This window comes from Sminthopsis crassicaudata, chromosome 3 (assembly GCF_048593235.1).
Source record: "Sminthopsis crassicaudata isolate SCR6 chromosome 3, ASM4859323v1, whole genome shotgun sequence".
NCBI lineage: Eukaryota > Metazoa > Chordata > Mammalia > Dasyuromorphia > Dasyuridae > Sminthopsis > Sminthopsis crassicaudata.
Genome location: NC_133619.1, coordinates 227,602,725 through 227,624,333, shown reverse-complemented (window position 1 = coordinate 227,624,333; position 21,609 = coordinate 227,602,725). Strand labels below are relative to the sequence as shown.

The 21,609-nt window shown below is 32.0% G+C and overlaps 1 protein-coding gene across 1 annotated transcript in view; it reads right to left on the bottom strand.

Annotated features, from left to right (window-relative positions):
• Window positions 1–7,257: 7,257 nt before the first annotated feature.
• The window catches only part of ANOS1 (anosmin 1), a 172,416-nt gene continuing 158,064 nt past the window's right edge, over window positions 7,258–21,609 (bottom strand). Inside the window, 6 exon segments of the mRNA XM_074302020.1 lie at window positions 7,258–11,350; window positions 12,082–12,115; window positions 12,118–12,228; window positions 13,535–13,755; window positions 14,460–14,631; window positions 18,923–19,017. Coding sequence (XP_074158121.1) covers window positions 11,292–11,350; window positions 12,082–12,115; window positions 12,118–12,228; window positions 13,535–13,755; window positions 14,460–14,631; window positions 18,923–19,017 — 692 coding nt within the window. The 3' untranslated portion in view covers window positions 7,258–11,291.

The window sequence follows — 21,609 nt, the reverse complement described above, 5'->3', positions numbered from 1 at the left end:
TGGATGAATTCAGATGTTTATACATAGTAATTTTAATGGGATTGGTTGAAAGAATCGATATCACAGAAAACCTTCAGAATAAATAAGCCAATAAACATATTACCTGTCAGTCCTGAGAGTTTGGAAGTTAGGGAAATAGATTTGAACTACATGCTATACTGTAGTGATGTCAACAAATTTGGTGTGTGAGTAGGATTCACTATTAAAGCCATGTCATTCCAGACTTTCATTCTTCACTAGGTCACAAAGGGAAAGGACACTAATAACAAACTAAAATATTCATCCTACTGAAAATAATTCATTATTCTTGTAAGTGACTCAATTGAAAGAATGGATCTGTTGCTTATCAAATTTAAATATGGTAGTATGACAAGGGTGATCAGGGGAGCCATTTTTTTTTTATTTTGATGAGCCTCATAACCGATTTTGTGAGATTACTTTCATATATTTAGCAAAAGAGCATTTTCACTGAAGATTAAGTATAAGCCACTGTTTTTTTTTTGTTTTTTTTTTTTTTTTTTTCTGGCATGATATTACCAATGGACATATACTTACAACTAGGTATTGCTTACATTGCTCTACTGGTGAGCATTGATTAGCTAGTTTTTTGGTGATTAGTGACTAGTAGTTAGTGGATGATATAACCTTCCCTAAATATTGCTCCCTGATTCACTGTTTATTCTGCTTTTCTGCTTCGTTGTCTAAGTACAGATCATATACTAACAATTCTAAGAGTGGATATTTTTGGCATTGGTGGTTGTTTTCTATGTAATATTATGTTCTAGTGTTTTTAAGACCCAAATAATTTCTCAGTCCTACAGGCAAATACTAGCTTTCCTGAAGGAGAAAATTCCTTAATTGTGCAATTTTTGAAGGATATGATTCTCCAATGAAGATGGATAATTATGTAGGTAGAGGACTAATGCCATTTAATGAGCAAACTAGGTCCTAGACCTAGTCAAAATACACTTCTCTTTTACATAGAAGCTTGGGGTAAAAAGCAATGTCCTAAAATAGTCCTTTTCAGACATTGTCTAAGCATTTGTGTACTACTGCCCTATTTTGTCTTGTTTTGTTTTGTTTTCTGTGAGTTATCATTATTACTCCTCAAAATGTCATTAATCTCATTACTGGAAGTTGTGAAAGGGAGACAGGATTAACATTTGTTAATCACATTTATATAGGAGGTTTCTCTTCTGACAGAGGCTGAAGCTCTTGAGATCCCCTTCAAACTCTGAGATCCTTTAATTCTGTGATTCTATGAAGGAACAATTCTATTTCTTTTCATAAATCCTATTAAGAGTCAACTTCTTCATGCCTAGATGAGGCAGAGTCAATTGGACCCTTTATCACTTGAATGCCTGATGAACATGACCACTATCTCTCAGTGTGGATGAAGGTATTAGAACCACTGAGAAGAACTACATCTTTCATAGTTGATCATTGAACTATCTTGCTGTTGCTATATAGAATGTTTTCCTGGTTCTGCTTGTTTTGCTCAGCATCAGTTCATATAAATCTTTTAAGGCCTTTGTAAAACTAGCTTGTTGATCATTTTTATAGAACAATAATAATTCATTAACTTCATATACCACAACTTATTCAGCCATTTCCCAATTGATAGGCATCTACTTATTTTTTTCAATTTTTGTTACCCCCAAAAAAGCTACTACAAACATTTTTGCACATGTGGATCCTTTTCCCTCTTTTATACTTTCCTTGGGATACAGACCCAGTAATGACACTGCTGGATCAAAGGTTATGCACAGTTTTATAGTCCTTTAGGCATAGTTCCAAATTGCTCTCCAGAATGATTGTAGCTTTTCACAACTCTACTAACAATGCATTAGTGTCCCAAATAAAATGTTAATATCAGAACTGATATAGTAGGGGAAAAAATGACCAACAATAGCAACAATACCACTGAAATTAAGAGTCAGAAGATATCTGTTTTAGTAATAGCTCTTTCACTAATTATGTAATCTTGGAAATTCATTTTGACTCTCCAGGTCTCAGTTTTCCTCATCTGTAAAATGAAGGGAGTGTAATACATAACTGCTAAGTTCCTTTCTGCTATTGGCATTCTATGATCTTGTGAAACAGAGAATGTATTTCAATCAGGGACCATCAGAGATTGGCTTCATTTCACCCAGGAGACAGAAGACCCTATGACCTTCTTTATTGACTCTACATGGTTCCATGGTAGTTCTTACATTATTATTTACTACTTGACTGGTTAAGTGAATGTAAATAACCGCTTGTGATCAACTCAGTGCCCAGAATGCATGTTCGTTGTCTGGAAATGAGTCTTGGGATAACATGAGGGTAAATTCTACCATTTTGCTCTGTCCAAAGTATTCTCCCTTACTGGCAAAGACAAACTAGGCTCAGGCAGAGTTACTCCCCAAACCATGAAATAGGAGCCTAAAGACACTGTAATCATGGTGCTCAAGTTACTCTGTTCTTGGCATTGCTCTTGGATGTTCAGTGCTCCATGCTTAGTCTGAAAAGAGTTAGGATTATCTTGGATTAAAAATAAACACTTCCACCTAATCTGGATTCACTCCTTGATCCAACATTTGTCCAGTCTTCCAAAAGGATGACTTAGGACTACTCTGAATAGATTTTTACCTTGTATATCATATCCCTGAGTTCTAAAATTGTGGATTGTGGATTGTAGATGAAGAAAGAAAAGAAAACATATTATCATGAATTTGCAAAAGCTTAGTTACAGTAAACTAAAGATACAATGTATAGCAATGCCAAAAGAAAGGAATTTTAAGTAAAAAATATCTGGATTCAAATAATGTTCTTGAAATATAATTACTGTGTGATCAAGTAATTTAAATTCTGTATGTTTCATGCAACTCTATAAAAATACAAGTCTCAAATGAAGCAGTGATTTGCATTGTTGGAAGGAATTTCCAAGAAAGTTGTTTTCAATAGTGATGAATAGTTCAAACGATTTTCCCCTTCCAAAATCAAATAAGCAACCAAAATGAATCAAAATGTTATTTGTGTTTTTTGAGAACATAATTTTAGTATTTCATACCAAAATTATAAATTTTAATGTTTAAATATTCCAAAAAAAAAAACCTTACAAATATAATCTAATGAAGTCCTGGATAACTAAGTGGGGTTGGCAGAAAAATCCTGAAGTCCTGATAAGATTATAGTACTCTTTGAGATAAGCAGGAAAGTCACTGATGGCCTTACAGTCCTATCCCTTTGGAGGTTTTGGGGAAACCTCACCTTACTGTATACAATCAGAAATCCAAGTTATGATGTCAGTTCCCTGAGGTTAAATTTCCCTTCTAAATCTGTCCATGGCTGCATCCCTTTTGGGTTCCACCATGGCATTCTGCCTCATGATGCCTTCCTCCCAGTCATGGTGTCTTGCCTCTCACTCTCCCCACCATGCCTCATGGTGTCTTTCTCCTTGCTTTAACTAACTCTTTTAGAATGCTAAACTCCTCTAAGAATTTAGCCTGCTAGATAACATACATTCCCACCACATATTCTTCTGGTAATTGTGAGTTCCACTGGGGAACACATTGTTTTCATTGTTGATTGTTGAACCCCATTCATTACTTGATACCTATATTCTCTCCCAAATCTATTTAATACTTACCACTCCTGATGCCTATTTTAACTCTTCACTTTGGCCATTATCTTTTCTCATAAACAAAAGTACCTTTTGGCAAAGAGAAAGCCATTGTGAGTTCTTTACAATCCCATCATTTGGTGCTAGAGCCCAACCTCATCAGCCTATCTAGATTGGTTAAAAAAATTACTCTGCTATAAGATTTTTTGTAAATGCTATTTAAGAAGAAAGAAAATATATAAATATATATGCATATTTATAAAACAAAATGCTATATCTATGGCATTTTAAAAAATTCTTTACAAATCTTATTTCATTTGAACCTCACAGCAACCAACCCTGCCAGTATCGACATTTTACAATTGAGGAAACTGAGGGAAAAACTGTTGTGAAATCCCGGAGTCACACAGTAGTAAGTGTCTTAAACTAGATTTGAATTCCCATCTTTCTAAGTGCAGACCCAATACTTGCAGAAAAAAATTAACCAAAAGAATATCACAAAATCTTTAATTACCCAGACTTATCATGTATTATTTTTGAATTATCACTTATTATTTTTAAATTATATCTACTTGTATAGTATAAGCTCCATCAAGATCGGTTTCTTTCCTAGAACCTAACAATGTTCTATAGATAAGTGATTTTTAAAAAAAATTTGTTTGTTATTTCTTTGTTTTTAATACATATTGCTTTAAGAATCATGTTGAGAGAGAAAAATCAGAACAAAAGGGAAAAACCATGGAAGAGCAAAAAAAAAAAAAAAAAAAAAAAAAAAGAAAGAAAGAAAGAAAAGAAAACAGTAAAAAGAAGTGAACAGAGCATGTGTTGATTCATATTCAATTCATATTCAATCTCCATAGTTCTTTTTCTGGATGCAGATAGGATTTTCTATCCAAGTCTATTGAGATTGTCTTGGAGCACTGAGTCTTTCAATGTTCCCAAGGAGTTAAAGAACTGGTCTCTATATGGGAAAGGGGGAGATGAATGCACACACCTTAAAGTATAATCTACCTTATGAATATATTCTTAAGTCTAGATAATCAAGAAAACAACAACTTTTGTTATAGTTGATTATTTCTTATTTGTTGATGATTTCTGAATTTAAAAATTCATCCCCCAAAATTTAAATTTTAAATCTGACTACAGATAGTTCCAGCATACTTCTGCCTAAATTTGAATTACTTATTCAGTCTCTATCAAATTCTGACCCTCTTCAGTATGCTTCCAATACTCTCTTAATCTGAAATGTATACCATAATACACAGGAAGGTTTAAATATTTCCAAATGAAACCATTCTAATGCCAAACTGGAACACTTAATGTTTAAATGTTATCATATCCCTTCCCCAGTAGAATTTAAGGATATCAAAGGCAGGGATTACTTCCTTTTTATCTTCCTCCTCCTAACAAGGTCTAGCACTGAGTACTTACTTTAAAATCCCTGTTTGATGGGTTGTTATTCTTTCCTTAGCACCTTGCTAAGTATTTTTTTTAATCATAAAAAAATAACTTATCTGACATCTAAGACAAATTCCTTGAGTGCTTTATTCATGTATAAGCAGATATCACTTTCTAGACAAAAGTTTATCTGTAAATCAGTTTTTTGGAACTTGGAAAAGATTTTTTCCTTTTATAAGAAACCATTAAGAAAAGAAACCATTTTATAAATGTTGGTTAAATTTTCAGAAAAGGAAAGAGCAATGAATTTGGAATCGGAGGACTGAAGTTTAAAGTTTGATTTTGTCATTTATTAGCTCTATGACCTTGATGAAAATCACTTGCTTATCCTTTTATATAAATCTTAAGTTTCCTTATCTATAAAATGAGTAGTACAAAAGTCATAATACTAGGTTGTTGAAAAGAAAAAGGTTTATCTAAATTCCTCTCTAAGTGCTGAGATGTGTAAATTCCAAAGAGTTAGTGTTTAAGGTAGACAAAGGGGAGATTGGTTAGAGACTTAAGTGACAGCATTGTTCCAAAAGCAGAATTAGGGAGAGGCTTCAGCAATAAGGAAGAGTGAAGGGCTTAGTTTTGAAGGCTTCTGGGCCAGAGGAATATATAGAAATTTGCAAGAGGAGGGCTTCAATCAAAGGAGACTGAAGTGGTGATGAACTGATGATGATAAGGGCTAGAAGTGGGATGGGGGAAAGGGAGTAAGCTCAAACAGGATGACTCTTGTGGAATAATAAGGTCAGTACCTGAGAAGGCTTCCAGTGAAAGAAGGTCAGGAGAAGATAGCATCTATGTTTATATGTTCATTATCAGCTATGTGAAGTTGACAACTATCTTTATGATTTGGAAGTGGTTCTATGAGATTCTGTGATGTCCAATAATGATCAGGGAGCTAATTAGTTTTAACATTTGAATGAGAGATGAAGAATCTATAAAAGTCAATAAATGTTTTCAAGTACAAATCCCAAAACTCTAGGAATTCAGGGATTACATTAGAACAGATCCTTTTGACAGTCTAGTTAAAATCTAGCACCTTTTCTTGGAACAGGTTTGATGCTTATTTTTAAAAATGCTAAATTAATTAGAGATTAGTGAAAATAAAACCGTTTTTTCCCATCAAAATTTGCAAAACCCTTGGAATCTATCCATAGCACTAAGAACCCTTTTTTAGAAATTAAACTTAGGTAATTCAAGGAAATTCCAATAGACGTGATGTAAAATGTCCCAGGATCCAGAGAATTGCAGAAACTAAATGTGATTCAAAGCTTAGTATTTTTCACTTTTTTGTAATTGTTGTTTGTTCTTCAGTTTTTCTTTCTTGTATTTTTTTTCCCTTGATCTGAGTTTTATCGCACAGCATGATGAATATGGAAATACATTTAGAAGAATTGCACATGTTTAAGCTATATTAGATTGCTTGCTGTCTTGGGGAGAGGGAAGGGAGAAAGAGAGAAAAATTTGGAACACAAGGTTTTGCAAAAATGAATGTTAAAAACTATCTTTGCATGTATTTGAAAAAATAAAATACTATTTAAAAAAAGAAATTGAATTCAGAGCACGTATTTATAAAGCCCATCTGGGTTTTGGGAAAACTCATGAGATATATATTTGTCATAGAATCTGAAGATAGCAAATGTATGTTTTGTGAGATGACAAAGAATGGATGGGAAAAATATTTTATCATCCATATATGTGAGAATAATATTAAATACACAAATATTTTTGTCACTTAATAAGTAAACCATTATAAATTACAAAGTAATTAGGAATCATGTGAGAAAGTTACCACTTGACATGATAAAAGTTAGTTTTTGGTATGCTTTCTTAATATTTGTAGATAATCCATCAATTGTGGATTTATGATATACAAGCATTTACTAATGGTATTTAAATGTTGAAGCTCTATAGGATTATTGAAGATATTTCTGACAACAATAAGAAAGTAAGTAGTCTTTACTAAAAGGCAATGTGAATAATGATTGCAAATGTGATGAAAGGCTTGTGGAGTGTTGATTGTCAACTCTGAAATACTTTCATTAGAATGAAGTGCTGTCTTCTTAACATTAAACAGACCTCAATTCCAGACATACTGATAGAGCAAACTTATGCCACTTGAATCTGATTTGTGTCAGAAGAGTTTCTGATTTCTTCAAGCTAAAGAATAAAATGCAACTCTCTTTAAAGAAAAATGCAGCTTCTTCTACAGGTTTAGAGATAGTTTATTACTTAAACAATATGTACAAATTCTAACATGAAAATAATGAGTAACATAATATCAGACCTATTTACAATTACTGTTGTTTGTTTTTTTACAAAAAAAATTTACAAGAAGATTTCTTCTCTGTAAATAACAGGACAGACATACACAAAAATCAAACTTTTTCTGTATTACATACATAAATAAATATTGACTTTAAATGACTATTACAGGGAACATGATTTCTACAACCCACTTGGGTGACAGATAAGCAGTTCTGTTATCTTCACACTACAATATAATTAAAGAAAAAAAATAACTTTACATATAAACCTCTGTTAATCACTCTGTAAGTTGTGTAACTTGTTAATATATTCAGTAGAGATATGACAATCATTACAATTCATGCCAATAGCTGAGCACTGAGTTTGGGCATGCAAAACCATATATAATAATCAACATCTTTAGGTAATTCATTTACATTTCTTAAATAAAATTTTAAACTACATGCAATAGCTTTTGAGTCTCATTTCCTGATTTCAAAGTGTAAGATCTCAATATGATATAATTATTTTGGATTTTCAGTATTAACAAAAATGAAGGATTACACATTACAAAATATAAGGGATTTTAATAAATAAGTCAATGTCACAACAGACCTTTACAGATATGAAGGACAAAATAAAATTTCCACTGGCATCATTTAGACTCAACTTTTTTTTTGTATGTTCTAAATGAAAAATGAGAAAGGTTGGCCTATTTTAGTGCTTTATTTTTAAAATATTAGTTTTCTCCTGTCTCCTATGTTCCCAGTGTCCCTTTACCTTAATTATTCATCTTAATGTGGTGCCCAGGTCTTCTCCCACAATCCTAATATGGGAAGAATCTCATTTACTCAATCAAGATGTCAAGACATGGCCTGATATTTGTTCCTTTTAGCTTTATAAGAAGCAACACTATGTTCTAGTTTGAACTCTGATATGTAAACATTTCCAAAATAGCCTAGCATAAAAATGATCTCCCATAAATCATATGAAAATTGCAACATGTACTTTCAAAAGAATACAAGATCATTTGCAAAAGAATTTTTAAATTTTCAATGGAATAAAAATTTTCATGAGGTAGTCTAGGATAAATCCAAGACATGTACATTCTAGTAGGAAAGAGTGTATGGTTTATGAAGTACATATTTATCTTTTCTCTATTTTCAGTACTTTGTTTTTAAATAGCTAAAAGATTTGGTTCAGTATCATAAAGACTGATTACAATTATCAAATGCACTATTGTCTTAAATGTGAGATCCATCCAATTTTAGAATTTTGTTTCCTTTTAAAGAATAGTTTCTAACCTTAGAAAACTAGAATTATGATTTTACTTTATCAATGTGAACTTTAGAAAGTTAAGAAAATGCAAAATAATTGACATTTTAGCTAATAATTTAATATATTCTTTTTCATAGAAACCCCCAAACTGGAATGTGATAGACATTTAAAAAAGAAACATGTTGATATAAGCAGTTCCTCTTCACTATAGAATTGATGGTACTGACTTGGTGGATTTCAGCCTCTACCTATAGTTTTAATATTTTATATTTTGGCTAGCTCAAACTAACAAAAAATAATTCACCTTTATATACACATCCACTCTTATTAGTATATTTTGACCTCCTTATTTAAATTATTCATGAATAAAACAGATAAAGAGTGATTGCATTGGTTCTATGAAAAAACAAAGGAATACCATAAGCTTAAGCTTGTCCCAAAGTGTGTGTGTGTGTGTGTGTGTGTGTGTGTGTGTGTGTGTGTGTGTTTTTACTCCTCTCTTAAATTTTTGCTATTGTTGATTCTGGTTGTTGGCATCAATGCTGGAATTTAGCATTGTTTTCCAAGGAGAATTCTGTAGTATATTTGCTTATGCCCCTTGTGTTTTAACATGAGTTTCTTGTTTCCTTCAAAAAATGGCTTAAATCTTAGAATCTGGTATATTTTCCAAGATTTATATATGTGCTTATCTAAATTAAAAGCCTGAAAAATCAACAAAAACTTTCATTTAGACCTTGGATTTTATGTTATATACATGATCCGCTGAGCCTTCTTGTTAGGAATTTTCAATTTGTTCACAATAAAAGGAAAATATTTTAAAAGTAAATGTCTAGGTTTGATGATCTTCTAGAATTTTACAAGTAAAACAAGTAGATAAATGGGTACATAATCTTAGATTTGTGTGTGTGTTTGTGTATATTTCATGACTTCTAAATCTATAACAATTCTCTTAATTTTTTGCACCCATAAATGTCATTAAATGGAATTTGATAACTTTTTATGTGAGGTAAGAAATAAGAATGTTCTGTCCTAAAATCTTTTTCCTAATAAACTTCAAAATGAAAGCTATGCATTAAAAGGGAAAAAAATATAGTTATCTTCTTAAACAATAGAAAATCTTGAGGGAAATTAATTATTAAGCTCTTCTCATTAATTCTCATTGTCTTTGACAGGATTCCTGGGATTGTATTTTTTTTCCAGATGGATGATCTGTTTTCAGCATTTCCCAGTATAGAACTATGCCCAATATGGTATACATATGTGTGAATGTGTGTAAATATATATGTATGTACATATTTGAATTTATTTTTGTGTCCATTTGACATGTACCTCTTGAAAAATACTATAGTCTTTTTTTTTTTCTACTTAACTATAGCAATCAGATATCCTGATAATGTCATTAATTGACCTTATCTTGTTTGGGAATGGTTGGGGAATTTTTTATTCATTCAAATGGAAAATTATTTATACAAAAGAATATATAAAACAGTAGACCTTATAAGGATGAGTCAAATGTAGGATAAATATTTTTCTCTTATTCACTGAAGCACAGTACTTTGTTCCCTCCCCAAAAAAACTTCATCTCTATAAGCTTCTGAGTGAAGCATTATAAAAAGTTTGGAAAAATATTTTCATTTTAAGAATGAGACAATATATCTTCAATCACATGAACATTTTTAGGAAAATGGATGCAAATAGCAGTTTTCCTCTTTACCTAATGAATGAATGAGAGAATAAATACCATTGCACAATTGGGGAGTTTAAATTCCTAGACATAAGAAAAACTTCAATTACTGGACTGGGAGATAGTGAAATGATTGATCTCTTGAAGAAGGAATGGAAAACATCCCTAGGACTAAATCAATCAATTACTTTGACATTTTATTTACCACCAAAATAAGTTAGTATTACAATAATGGCCAATTCATGATTAACATGAATTTATCTGGATTTGGTGTGGGCATCAGAATAGGATTTTAGCTACATTAACTGGGATATTCAAGTAGGGCAGAATATAACTCTAAATATTAAACATTTTTAGGAGGTGAGTAGAAATGGGAAGAATATGTCAATAGCATGCAAATCTTCTTTTCATGTACGTATTCACTATAAGTACATACAAATTATTTTCCAGTGGTGTCTTTAACTAATAATATGGATGAGGCCTAACTATAGCACTTGTCATATAATTTGGGAAAAATAGTTAAACATTTATTTCCCCCAACTACAACTTCTTAAGTTGATACTATTCATATATTTTCCACACTAAGATCTCTTTAACTGCCCTTGTCTTTCAGTGCATTTATTCCTTCCACATTTGCTTATATTACCTATCCAAAGCTGTTCTAAATTGTCTAAATTGGTCAATCAGATGTAAAAATCACTTTTCTCCAAAGAGCCTTTCCCAAAGCTCATCAAAGACACATTTGGCACCCTTTGTATTCAGTCTAATAATAGGAAACAAAATTTCAATTACAATAGACATATTCTTCATAATGACATAGGTGTGCTTTATATCTTCAGTCAGAGAATATGGACACTACTTGTGGCATGCAGGATTTCAGGCACATGATTAGAGGAAAGATCTATAAAGACTTATTAAGGAATTATATGTGATTGTAGCTTCAACTAGGCATGATAAGGATGGGAAAAGTACCTATTTGTCCTTCAAATAATCTGTAGTTCAATATTCTTTCACTTTAAAAGTCATTTCATTTTAATATTTCTCTGGGGAAGGCTTATAATGATGTGGATGATGTTGTTTAAGGTGAGGTCCTAAGAAATGAAAAAAAAAGCATATTATAGTTTTATATAAAGGCAATTGATATATATATATATATATATATATATATATATATATATATATATATATATATATATATGTTCATTAGACTGAATCATTTAAAATTTTCCATAACAAACATTTGGTTCCTATTGTCTCTTTGTCCTTTTCCTATTCCCAACTCCCTCTAATACATGCATACTATGAAAGCATAAAATAAAATAAGAAAGTAAGGGAAGAAGAAAGAGAGGGAAAAAGAAAAGGAGGGAAGAAGAAAGGGAGGGATAAAGAAATAGAGAAAAAGAAGGAAGGGAAGGAAGGGAAAGAAGGAAAGGAAGGGAAGGAAGGAAAGAAAATAATGGAGAGAATGAAGGATGAAGGAAAGATAAAAGCCTATTTTGCTATAAATACAAAATTAGAGTTACAATGGATGAAAATAAGTCAAATCAGTATAATTGATCTTTCGGTAAGGAGAGTTTTAAGTGGGGTAAAATCCATGCTTTATATGAAGCTTTCACAATTTATATTAAGGAGGAATGTAATTAACACATAATGTGTTTCTAATTAGCTCGACAGATTTGGTTTTGTGGGGCAGCTAGGTGGTTCAGTGGAGAGAGAGAGAGAGAGAGAGAGAGAGAGAGAGAGAGAGAGAGAGAGAGAGAGAGAGAGAGAGAGAGAGAGAGAGAGAGAGAGATTTGGTTTTGTTTAAAGAGTCCATACTCACTGTGAGCTGAAGATGGCAACAGGTCAGGTGTCCGGGAAAGATTTTATTGTAGCTGGGCCCTTCCCCTCCAGTAGTCAGGTACTTGTACTTCCAATCTGTAAAAGTGTGGGATGGTCTCAAATTGGGTACAGTTAGCACATAGTGATCCTAAAGAGTTAAATAAAACAAAGATGAATAATTTGGATTTAGTGCACAATTAAAGCATTCTCTGCAAAGATTTTGTTCCTTATATGAGGTTATTTGTTTACAGTAATACATATTCACTTGAATTTTGAAATCACATTTAAATTTGTAAGAAAAGAATGTTTCTGCTAATTTGCTTGGGTTCTCCACTGTATAGTTTCTTAGCACCTAGCTAAATTCTTGGCAGCATCAGACATTTGGCAAAGAGTAAATCTGCAAAGATGCCAATTCTCAGGGTTCACTTGTGGGATTTCAATTTTTTTTTTTGTGGGATTTCAAATTTTTTGCTGGCCTTAACATAAGACTTTCCCATAGTTTTAAGTTTTCAACTGTACTTTTTTTTGATGTGAATTCATAATAAATCCAATTTTAGTTAAAAAGTCAGTGATTTTCCTTAAAGCACAATGTATTTCAGGGGCTATGACCTTAAATGTTTGTTTCTTTATACAAAAAAATTCTTCCAACACTTGCCTAGATCCTTTATAAACACAAATACCTTTAAAGCAGATTACTTTCTAATGTCATGAAAGTTTTCCTTTTAGAGCTTCTCCTTCCCTCTCTCTCCCTCTTCATCTTTGTGTCTTTCTTTTTCTCCCTCTTCCTTCTTCCCTCTCTCCTCCCTTTCCTTCTTTTCATTTTCTTCCCTTTCTTCACCTCTCTTCTTTCCTTTCCCTCCTGTTAAATATTCTAAGTAAATTTTGAAGAGAGTAAAAGCATACATCTTATTCCTTTCTCTCTCAATTTCCCAAAGAGAACGTGGTTTACAAATGAGTCCAACTCTTTATATTGTTTTTCTCTTAAAACAGTCATGTTTCAGGGAGAAAGTCAAATAGGAATCACTTTGTTTAATTAATTGTTATTTAGTATGTCATTCCAAAAGGATGCTTACTTATAGGAGAGGGTACAGAAGTAAAACAAACTTTGCACATAGCATGAGCAAGGTAACCCTTACCATAAAGCTTTACAAATGGTGATCTTCATTTCTTCTCTGATTTACTGAACAACCACAAATTCATTGCTAGCTAAAGGCAGTCTAGGGAACATTTGGGGCCAGATGTAATCAGCTTTCATCTGAATACTTCACAATTCTACTACCATAAGCTGAATCTGAAGGGTTTTGGAGCCTATAAACTATCATCAAAGAGTGAATGGGTGGGAAAACAGAGAATTTTAAGATATCACAGAGTACAATAGTGTAGAAACTTGAATTCTGAATTCAATGATGAACATTAACGGCAGAAGCAAGTACTTCTTTCTGTATAATACTTACTGCTGGCAATATCTGAGACTGGGAAATGATGCTGTTGGGTAAGCTATTTTGTCTACTTTCTGTGGTGACTTCTGCCCAAGTGACTTGAAATCCTGTCATAGGCTGATACAGATTGGCCTTGGACATCTTCCAGGAAAAGTGTCCTGTGATATTGACTTCTTGAACAACGAAAGACGCTGACAGGTTCTCAGGCTTGGCTAACACTTTGGAAAGAAGTGGACCTGTAACAGCATTAAGAACAGAATACAGTGAGCAGCAATGAAAGTAGGCCCTCTTAAGAATTTGTGAATCAAATTTTATTGCCTTCTTCTAGAATTTCTAGTCTAGGTTTCTAGGAACTAAAGTTGGTGGTTAGTCAAGCTACTTCTGATTTATTAACAATGTAGGGAGAAAAAAAAATCTAAGCAATTTTCTCAAAATGTCCTTTATTATGGGCTTTTTCCTTGATAGTATATAATGATGTTTCTCTGTTTTAGTGAAATGTTATTTGACAGCAAAAGCATTCTTTTCTTTTAGAAAATATTTCTATTGATACCTTTTATTTTCTTTCCCCCTCTTTAAATCCAAAGAACCATACCTTATAAGAAATAATTTTTAAAAGAGGATGAGGGAGGGGGATAATCATCAAAGAATATAGCAGGATATTACATGTAATGTCCCAAACTTGTGAACTCTTATTTTTATTTTATTTTATTTTATTTTTTACAAAAATGTCAGGAGAAAAGAGGGGGAAAAAAGATGTTTGTTTTTCAAGTATTTCACTAGCAAGACTTTATAGCAGAAAAACTCCAACATGAACTACTACATTAACAAATGACAATATGAGAATGAATACTTTAAACTGCCTCTCTGGTCAAATTCTGAAAATATTTTCCTAGCATGTTTAATATTCTCAAAAGTCCATTGACTCTACATTAGATCTTACCTCCTTCACCAGGGCAGCTATTATGCTTGTGGTGTTTCCCTTTCAGAGCAGAGCAAGGTGGAGTAGTAAAGAAAATGCTTTCTGCCTTCAAACGACCCTTGGGTCTTGCTGGCTGGACAGTCACTTTATATTTGCATGAAAAAGCAAGATCTTGAAGAATTATATAATTTTCCTAAAGGAAGAGAAACCAAATATGCTGCAAATAAATTCATTAAGGATAAAACAAAATTATCAGGAGATAAATTTCTCTCTCCTTCAAAAAATTTTTTTTTTCCTATATGTTTAGCTGACTCAATGTGGCTTTTATAAAAATTACAAAGGGGATACTGTCTGTTATGATTAATTACAATTAGAAACATTATCATTGCTGCAGGATATGTCCTTTAATATTAAACAATACCTTAGTCATTCTGCATCAAAGCAGCCAACTTCTAACACTTGGAACAAATTCTTGAACTTGGTGACTATGGCAATGGGTTGTAAATGCTAATGTAATGCTACAGTTGTAAATGCTAATCTAATTTTTAAGCTGTTCTAAAAGATTGCTTTTGGCCATAGGTAACAGATTTTCTTAGAGCATATGTAAATCCCAAGAAAGTCTAATAACAGTCATTGTTACCCTTATAACTTCTAGCCATGCTATTATCATCGATTTATCCCAGCTCCAGATTAGCTTTGCTAAGGGGTCAGACATTTGGCTGGTGTCCTACAGTGTGGATCTTTAAAGTTGCATCAACATATGAAACACCTGTCCCAGGTATCCTTTTTGAATTTCTTATAATTATAATTAATATAATATAGTACTTCTTTTATTCAGCATCAATCATATATCATTAGTATTGGAATGCAATATAAATTATGTCTAGGGATTTCTCTACTAAAAAGATAAAGGTACCTATTGGATCTTAGAGGGAATATGGTTACAACTGGACAATGAGATAGGAATGAAAGAACAAGTCTCGAGTCCAAAAAAAAAAAAGCATGACTAAGTCCCCTTCAGCTTATTTTTATTGGAGTAAAGATTAATAATCAAAGAAAGAAGCAGATGAAAAGAATAATTTGCTTCCTAAATAAATTTCTATATCCTCCTCTTTCTGAGAAATACTTAAGGCTTTGGGTGCTTAATTCAGATTGGATTAGATAAGAAAAAGAGATAAGGAAAGAATGAAGATAACCCAAGTTTATTGTCTATTTTTTTCCCTCTTAGAGGCCATTTTTATTTTAAGTAATACATCTCTATATTTATGGAAATCAATAAAAAATTAGGGTTCTATAAACAATATTCTTCGACATTGTTTTCAGAAAGTCAAGATTCAAATTCTACCTCAAAACCTTAATAGTTGTGTGATCCTACAATCACATAATTTCTGTTTCAGTTTCTGCATCTAAAAATTGGGCTAAAATATTAATAGTTTCCCTACTGAAGGGCTACTATGAGGATCAAGTGAGATAACACATGCAAAATGCTGTAAAATAATAATAATTTCCATAATAATAACTAAAGGGATTCTTAAAGTAAACTACAGATATCAATAATGTACTTTTTTTTAGATTCCTGATTCTCCCAAACATAGAATTATTAGGGAATTTATTATTTGTTAAAGGACAGGTCAATTCTCCGAGAGCATCCACAGCTGTGGATCATAACATCTGAAGGAGTTGCAGGGCAGCCTTTGCTGCCACAGGTGTTACAGACTGGGAATGAGATAAATTGGTGGCAGAGGCAAGAGGAGAGAGGTCAGACAATGCAACAGCCTCTCAGTCAGAGAGATCAGTGAACAGCAACTGCCTCTGAGTCTCCTTTATCATCCTCTCATAAAAGGAGATCCATTCTTTGTTGAATCTCCAGCAGCCACTGTCAGGTAGGTCCCATGTATTCCAACCGCTCTCCCGTGTATTCCTACAATTATTGAAAAACTACTGAGAATTTAGCGGGAGCAAAAGTAGAGGGAGGAGTTGGGAATGAAATTTTGTTGTATTTTTTTTTTTTTAATTCTATTGGAAAGGAAACTGTGAGATCAAATAATCTTTAATATAGCTACAAAAAGCACATAGCTAGCACCTAAATAGAAAAAAAGAAAACAAAAGAAAAATGGGATTAAACTTAACTTTAAAAAATGTAATAAAAAGGGAGGATTATGCCTCTTCAATGTCAGAATGGGGTTTTTTATATCTTTATATCTTGTTAAGTATCCAACACTTCTTTGTTATGGTCACCTTTCTTTGTACAATCTTTTTGCAGTTAGGAAGTACATTGATAGTGCTCTGAGCCTAGAATCAGGAAAAATTCAAATACTGTCTTAGACCCTAACTAGCAGTATAAAATTTACTTTAGTTTCCTCAACTGCAAAATTGGGATAATAATAGTATTTGTTTACCAGAATTATGATGAGGATTGAATTATATAATATTTGAGAATCACTTAGCACACATAGTAAGTATATAATGTTTCCTTCTTTCCCTTTTTTCCAGAAATTACTTGTCCTCTTTTAATTCCCCAGAATACAGTGTGATATAAGACATATCAAGATAATTTTAATTCTGACTCCCTGGGAAATTTCTTTCATATCATCAAGCTTTAATACATAAATAATAAGAACAGTTTTATCCCATATTTCCTTTTTCTAGACAATTGAAAGTTCTTTTAAAGACAAGCAAAATTCTGTGGAAGTGTCCTTTTGTATTTATGAATTGATCACAGCTATTACAATCCAATATCAATTCAATCAAACAAATTCTAAGCATCAACTCTGTCAGGCAATTATTCAAATGCTGAGGATAAAAAGGGTTTTTTGGGTTTTGTTTTGTTTTTTTTCAGTCTGACCTCAACAAGCTTATATTCTATTCAACATACTTATTTAACACTTCATATATATAAAACATTGTGCTAGCTCCAGGGGATATGAAGAGAACATAAAGCAGTCACAGGATCACAGATTCATAAATTTAGAGCTAGGTGAGACCTTAATGTTAATATTCTAAAACCATCATTTTATAAATGAAGAGTATTACGTTGTATATCCCAAATCATATGGGCAGTCAGTGGCAAAGCCAAGTATGGCAAGGTCCCTTGACTCAAACAATTAATTTGTTAAATGCCTATTGACTTGAATTGATTTGAGGAGATTGGGGCAAGACTGACTCTCCTGGTAGGAATAATCTAGGCTTACCTATAATGTAACAGTTTCTGTCTGTCTAACAACAGAGTTTCATCTGTTTTTGTTTTGGTGGCTATTGGGGGAAAAAAGCAAGGAGGGACTCTTGTAAGAAAAAATTATAGAGTTATTTTGGAATCACATTGTTGGGAGCTTGGGATTCTAATTGTACCAGCTTGCTTAACACAAAAGGAAGCCTCTGATGCTTTTTAAGCATGATGATTATTCAGAAATTCAATGGAAAAAGTCAAATAATTAAGACTTTACAAATCAGATAAAAATTCAGATTTTTTTTTCCATTATCCAATTTTATTTTAATTCAAGCGATGATAACATTTTTAATTTGATGTTTAGGATGCTAGGTTCTATGTGTCACAAATTTATCTTTGATATGCCCAGTTTCTAAAAAGTTCTATTTAATCTTTAAATGTTAAATATGCCTGAAAGATAAGAAAAACAAGAAGATATTTACATTTAAAACATAGAATACTGAGATGTAAAAAGGGACCACACAATTCGTAGAATCATATCATATTAGAGAAGGGAGATGAAAGGAATTTTTTAAAGTTTCTTCCTAAATCCCCTAAATCCTAAATCTAGAGAATCTAGCATGGTATAAAAGAAAGAAAACTAACTCTTGAGCCAGGGTCCCTAGATTCAAATTCTGCCTCTAACACTATATGGATAATCTTGGGCAAATTGTTAATCTTACTTGGACTAGATTTTATCAGCAATAAAATGAGGCTATTAGCCTAGATAATGTTTAAGGTCACTTCCACTTCTAGATCTCTGCTCACAATTGCCCAGTCAGAAGTCTGATCCAACTTGAACTGAATTCAAGTCTTCTGGAAAGTCTAATACTTTTTCCATTTTAATCCAAATGACGAGAGAACTAGATGCTTCAACAGATAGATGGCTGAACCTGGAGACAGGAAGATCTGAGGTCAAATCTAGCCTCAAATGTTTATTAGTTGTGTGATCCTGAACAAGTAATTAAACCTCTATCTGCCTCAATTTCCCCAAATGGAAAAACGGGGAAAATATTAGCATCTGCCTCCAAAAGGTTATTGTGAAGATCAAATGACATACTGTAAAGCACTTAGGACAGTGCCCAGAATGTAAAACCTACTTAATAAATTCTTATTTCTTTTCTTTTTTTTCTTCACTTTCCCATTTTGAACAAGTGATTCTGAACAAGTAGCCCCCCAAATTCTGTTTAAAAAACTTTAAAGATAGAAAGTTTACTACCTTCTGAGACACCCATTCCAAATTTTAGAAAACTTTAGTTTTTAGGAAATTTCCACTTACATGGGCCAGACCAGTTGCTTTCTCAAGTCCACTTGTTTCATTATGAGCACATGATTCTGCAAACCACTGTACATGGTATCGATTCACACTGGCATCTAAAAATACATTTTTTAAAAAGTAACATTTTTAGATGTCTCAATAGTTCTTAAAACTTCAAAGAACAAAAACAAGGAGAATTTTAAGATGTTTTAGTGACTAACAAACTATACATAAAAGATTGCTATCAATTAGGAAAGTCTACAGCTGGGAAAATTCAAGTTTTACCTAAAAAGTGATCCTTAGTCAGAAAGAGATCTCACAATCCTTAGACTTTAATAAGAATAACAGTAATTGGATCTTACATTTTTTAAAATTACTTTACATTGTAAACCTAATATGACCTTCAATATACATATTTCAATATACAAAGACTTAGGGGGGAAAATTACCTAAGATACTTGAAATCCTAATATATATATAATTTGTTTTTAAATGTTAAATTTAAAAGGTAGTAACAAAATTGTTCTATTTTGTCCTATCCCTCTTCTTTTTTTTTCCTGTATCTTAAAAAAAAAAAAAAAACTTTTGACAATATTATACTCTTATGTTAAAAAATTAAAAAGAAACAAAAATGTAGGAAGTATATTAATAAATGAATGATTATTTAATATTATAAGCAGTATCTATTGAAAAAGTCACTATGGTAAACATCTATTTCATCTCACATCCTCCTGCAATAGAAAAAACCTTTTCTGATCTCCTTTTTCCATAACAGCCCCACATATACATTGAAAATAAAAACTGAATCCTTTTAAAAGGAAAACATGTGCTATTCAAATTTTTATTAACTAGCTACAATTTTAAGTTGTGGAAATAAAAGTAAAAAAATTAGATGATCCCTGCTAACAAAAAACTTGAATATTTATATTCATTTGAAGGAAGGGATGCATCTAAATAAATATAAAAAATTTTGAAGACAGTACTAACAACTAGATCAAATGGTTAATCAATCAACAAACTTTAAGTAACCCTCAGGCATTTGCCAGATAATGGAGATAAAAATGAAATAAAATAAGTATCAACTCTGATAAGAACCTTTTAAAGATCCTCTAATTTAATCCTACTTATTATTAAAAAAAAATTGTAAGATGACTGTGAAAATGTTTCTAAGCTTTAAACTTAAGAATTAATCATTCCGTCATTTTGTTTGTAGATGAATGCATGATAATCATCAGTAAGAATGATACCATTCAATCCCCACTGTACTGGAGACATGCTTATTATGGATATATATCAATTTTCCCTACATAAATATTGTTTATGCTGATAGCAAATTCTTCCAATTGCTAGATTGTTCCTATTTGAAAATTTTCTTTCCATGCTGTGATATGATCTTTTCTTTTCTTTCCATTCTTTGAACACTAAAGAAAATGCAGAAAACAAACTCATGATGCTGTCAAAAAATATGCTCTGTTACTGTAGTCTTGTGTTTATAGTCACACAACTATGTATGAAGGATGTGAAATTACATAGTTGTTATTGGTAATATATATATTGTACTGAATGGATGCCAAGTGTTTGATTGTGAGTTTCAGGGGGAGAAATTCTTTGATGGCTTCAAGGCTATTCTAATAAAGACTTGCTTGAAGCAGTGTGGAAACCGAAGAGAAGGATCATAAATTGTACAAAATAAACAGTATCTCTAGCTAGCATCAATGGTGTTTGGTTGAAAGAAGAATAGCTTACTGGAAATTTTTGAAAGAGCAAGAACAAAAAGTCATTAATAAAGCATTTTCTGCAGTGCACTTAAATGTTATGAAAATGAACGTGATAACTTGGAATACACCATTTTGTCTCCTTCACCTGACTATACCGGGTTGATAAGGGAGGCGCTTTGTTTCTAAAATACTACAGATGACATATGCAAGTCACTTAATCTATTTGAATCTAAGCTTGCTCCCTTGGAAAACAAAAACAAGCAGTTTTAAGCTGCTAATATTGAAGCTTTATTAACTGATGAACCTGTGATCCTATAAAAATGTGATGCATTTACTGAGTCAAAAAGTACAATTTATTGAGTATCCACTCATTGCTGCATCCTCATACTTGTTTTTCATAGATAAAAGTTGAAGATGTAATTACCCAGAGAAATCTTCTTAATCTCTTTTAGTGAGGATCTTTAATAAAATAGGTATATATTTATTATATTTAAGTGATATGAGTTTTAAAAGCATAAAGATGGTTCCACTTCAATTATTCAATTCAATCATTCAAGTGTTTCCATGATTAATCTGATAGTGAAGGAATTAAGTACCACTCAACAATGGTCTCAACAATTCCTTAGCTTGTTCATGTTTATCACTTATATGTGAAGCCATGACATTTATTGTTAATATTAATAATAGCTACATTTGCATGTCACCTTAAGGCTTGCAAATATTTTACAAGATATCTCATCTTTATAATCTAAGAGAAAAGTATTATTATCTTTTAGAGAAAAGGAAACTAAAGCAAATGGGTTAAGTAACTTGCCCAATGTCACACATTTAGTAAGTCACTGAGGTCAAATTTATCTCAGGATCTTCCTGATTTCAGTCCAGTGCTATATCCATTTCTCTATCTCACTGCTTCAATATGACAAATAAAAATGCCTATTCTCCAAGTTTAGAGTAGGGGCAACTATTCAATTTGAAGTACAGAATAAAATA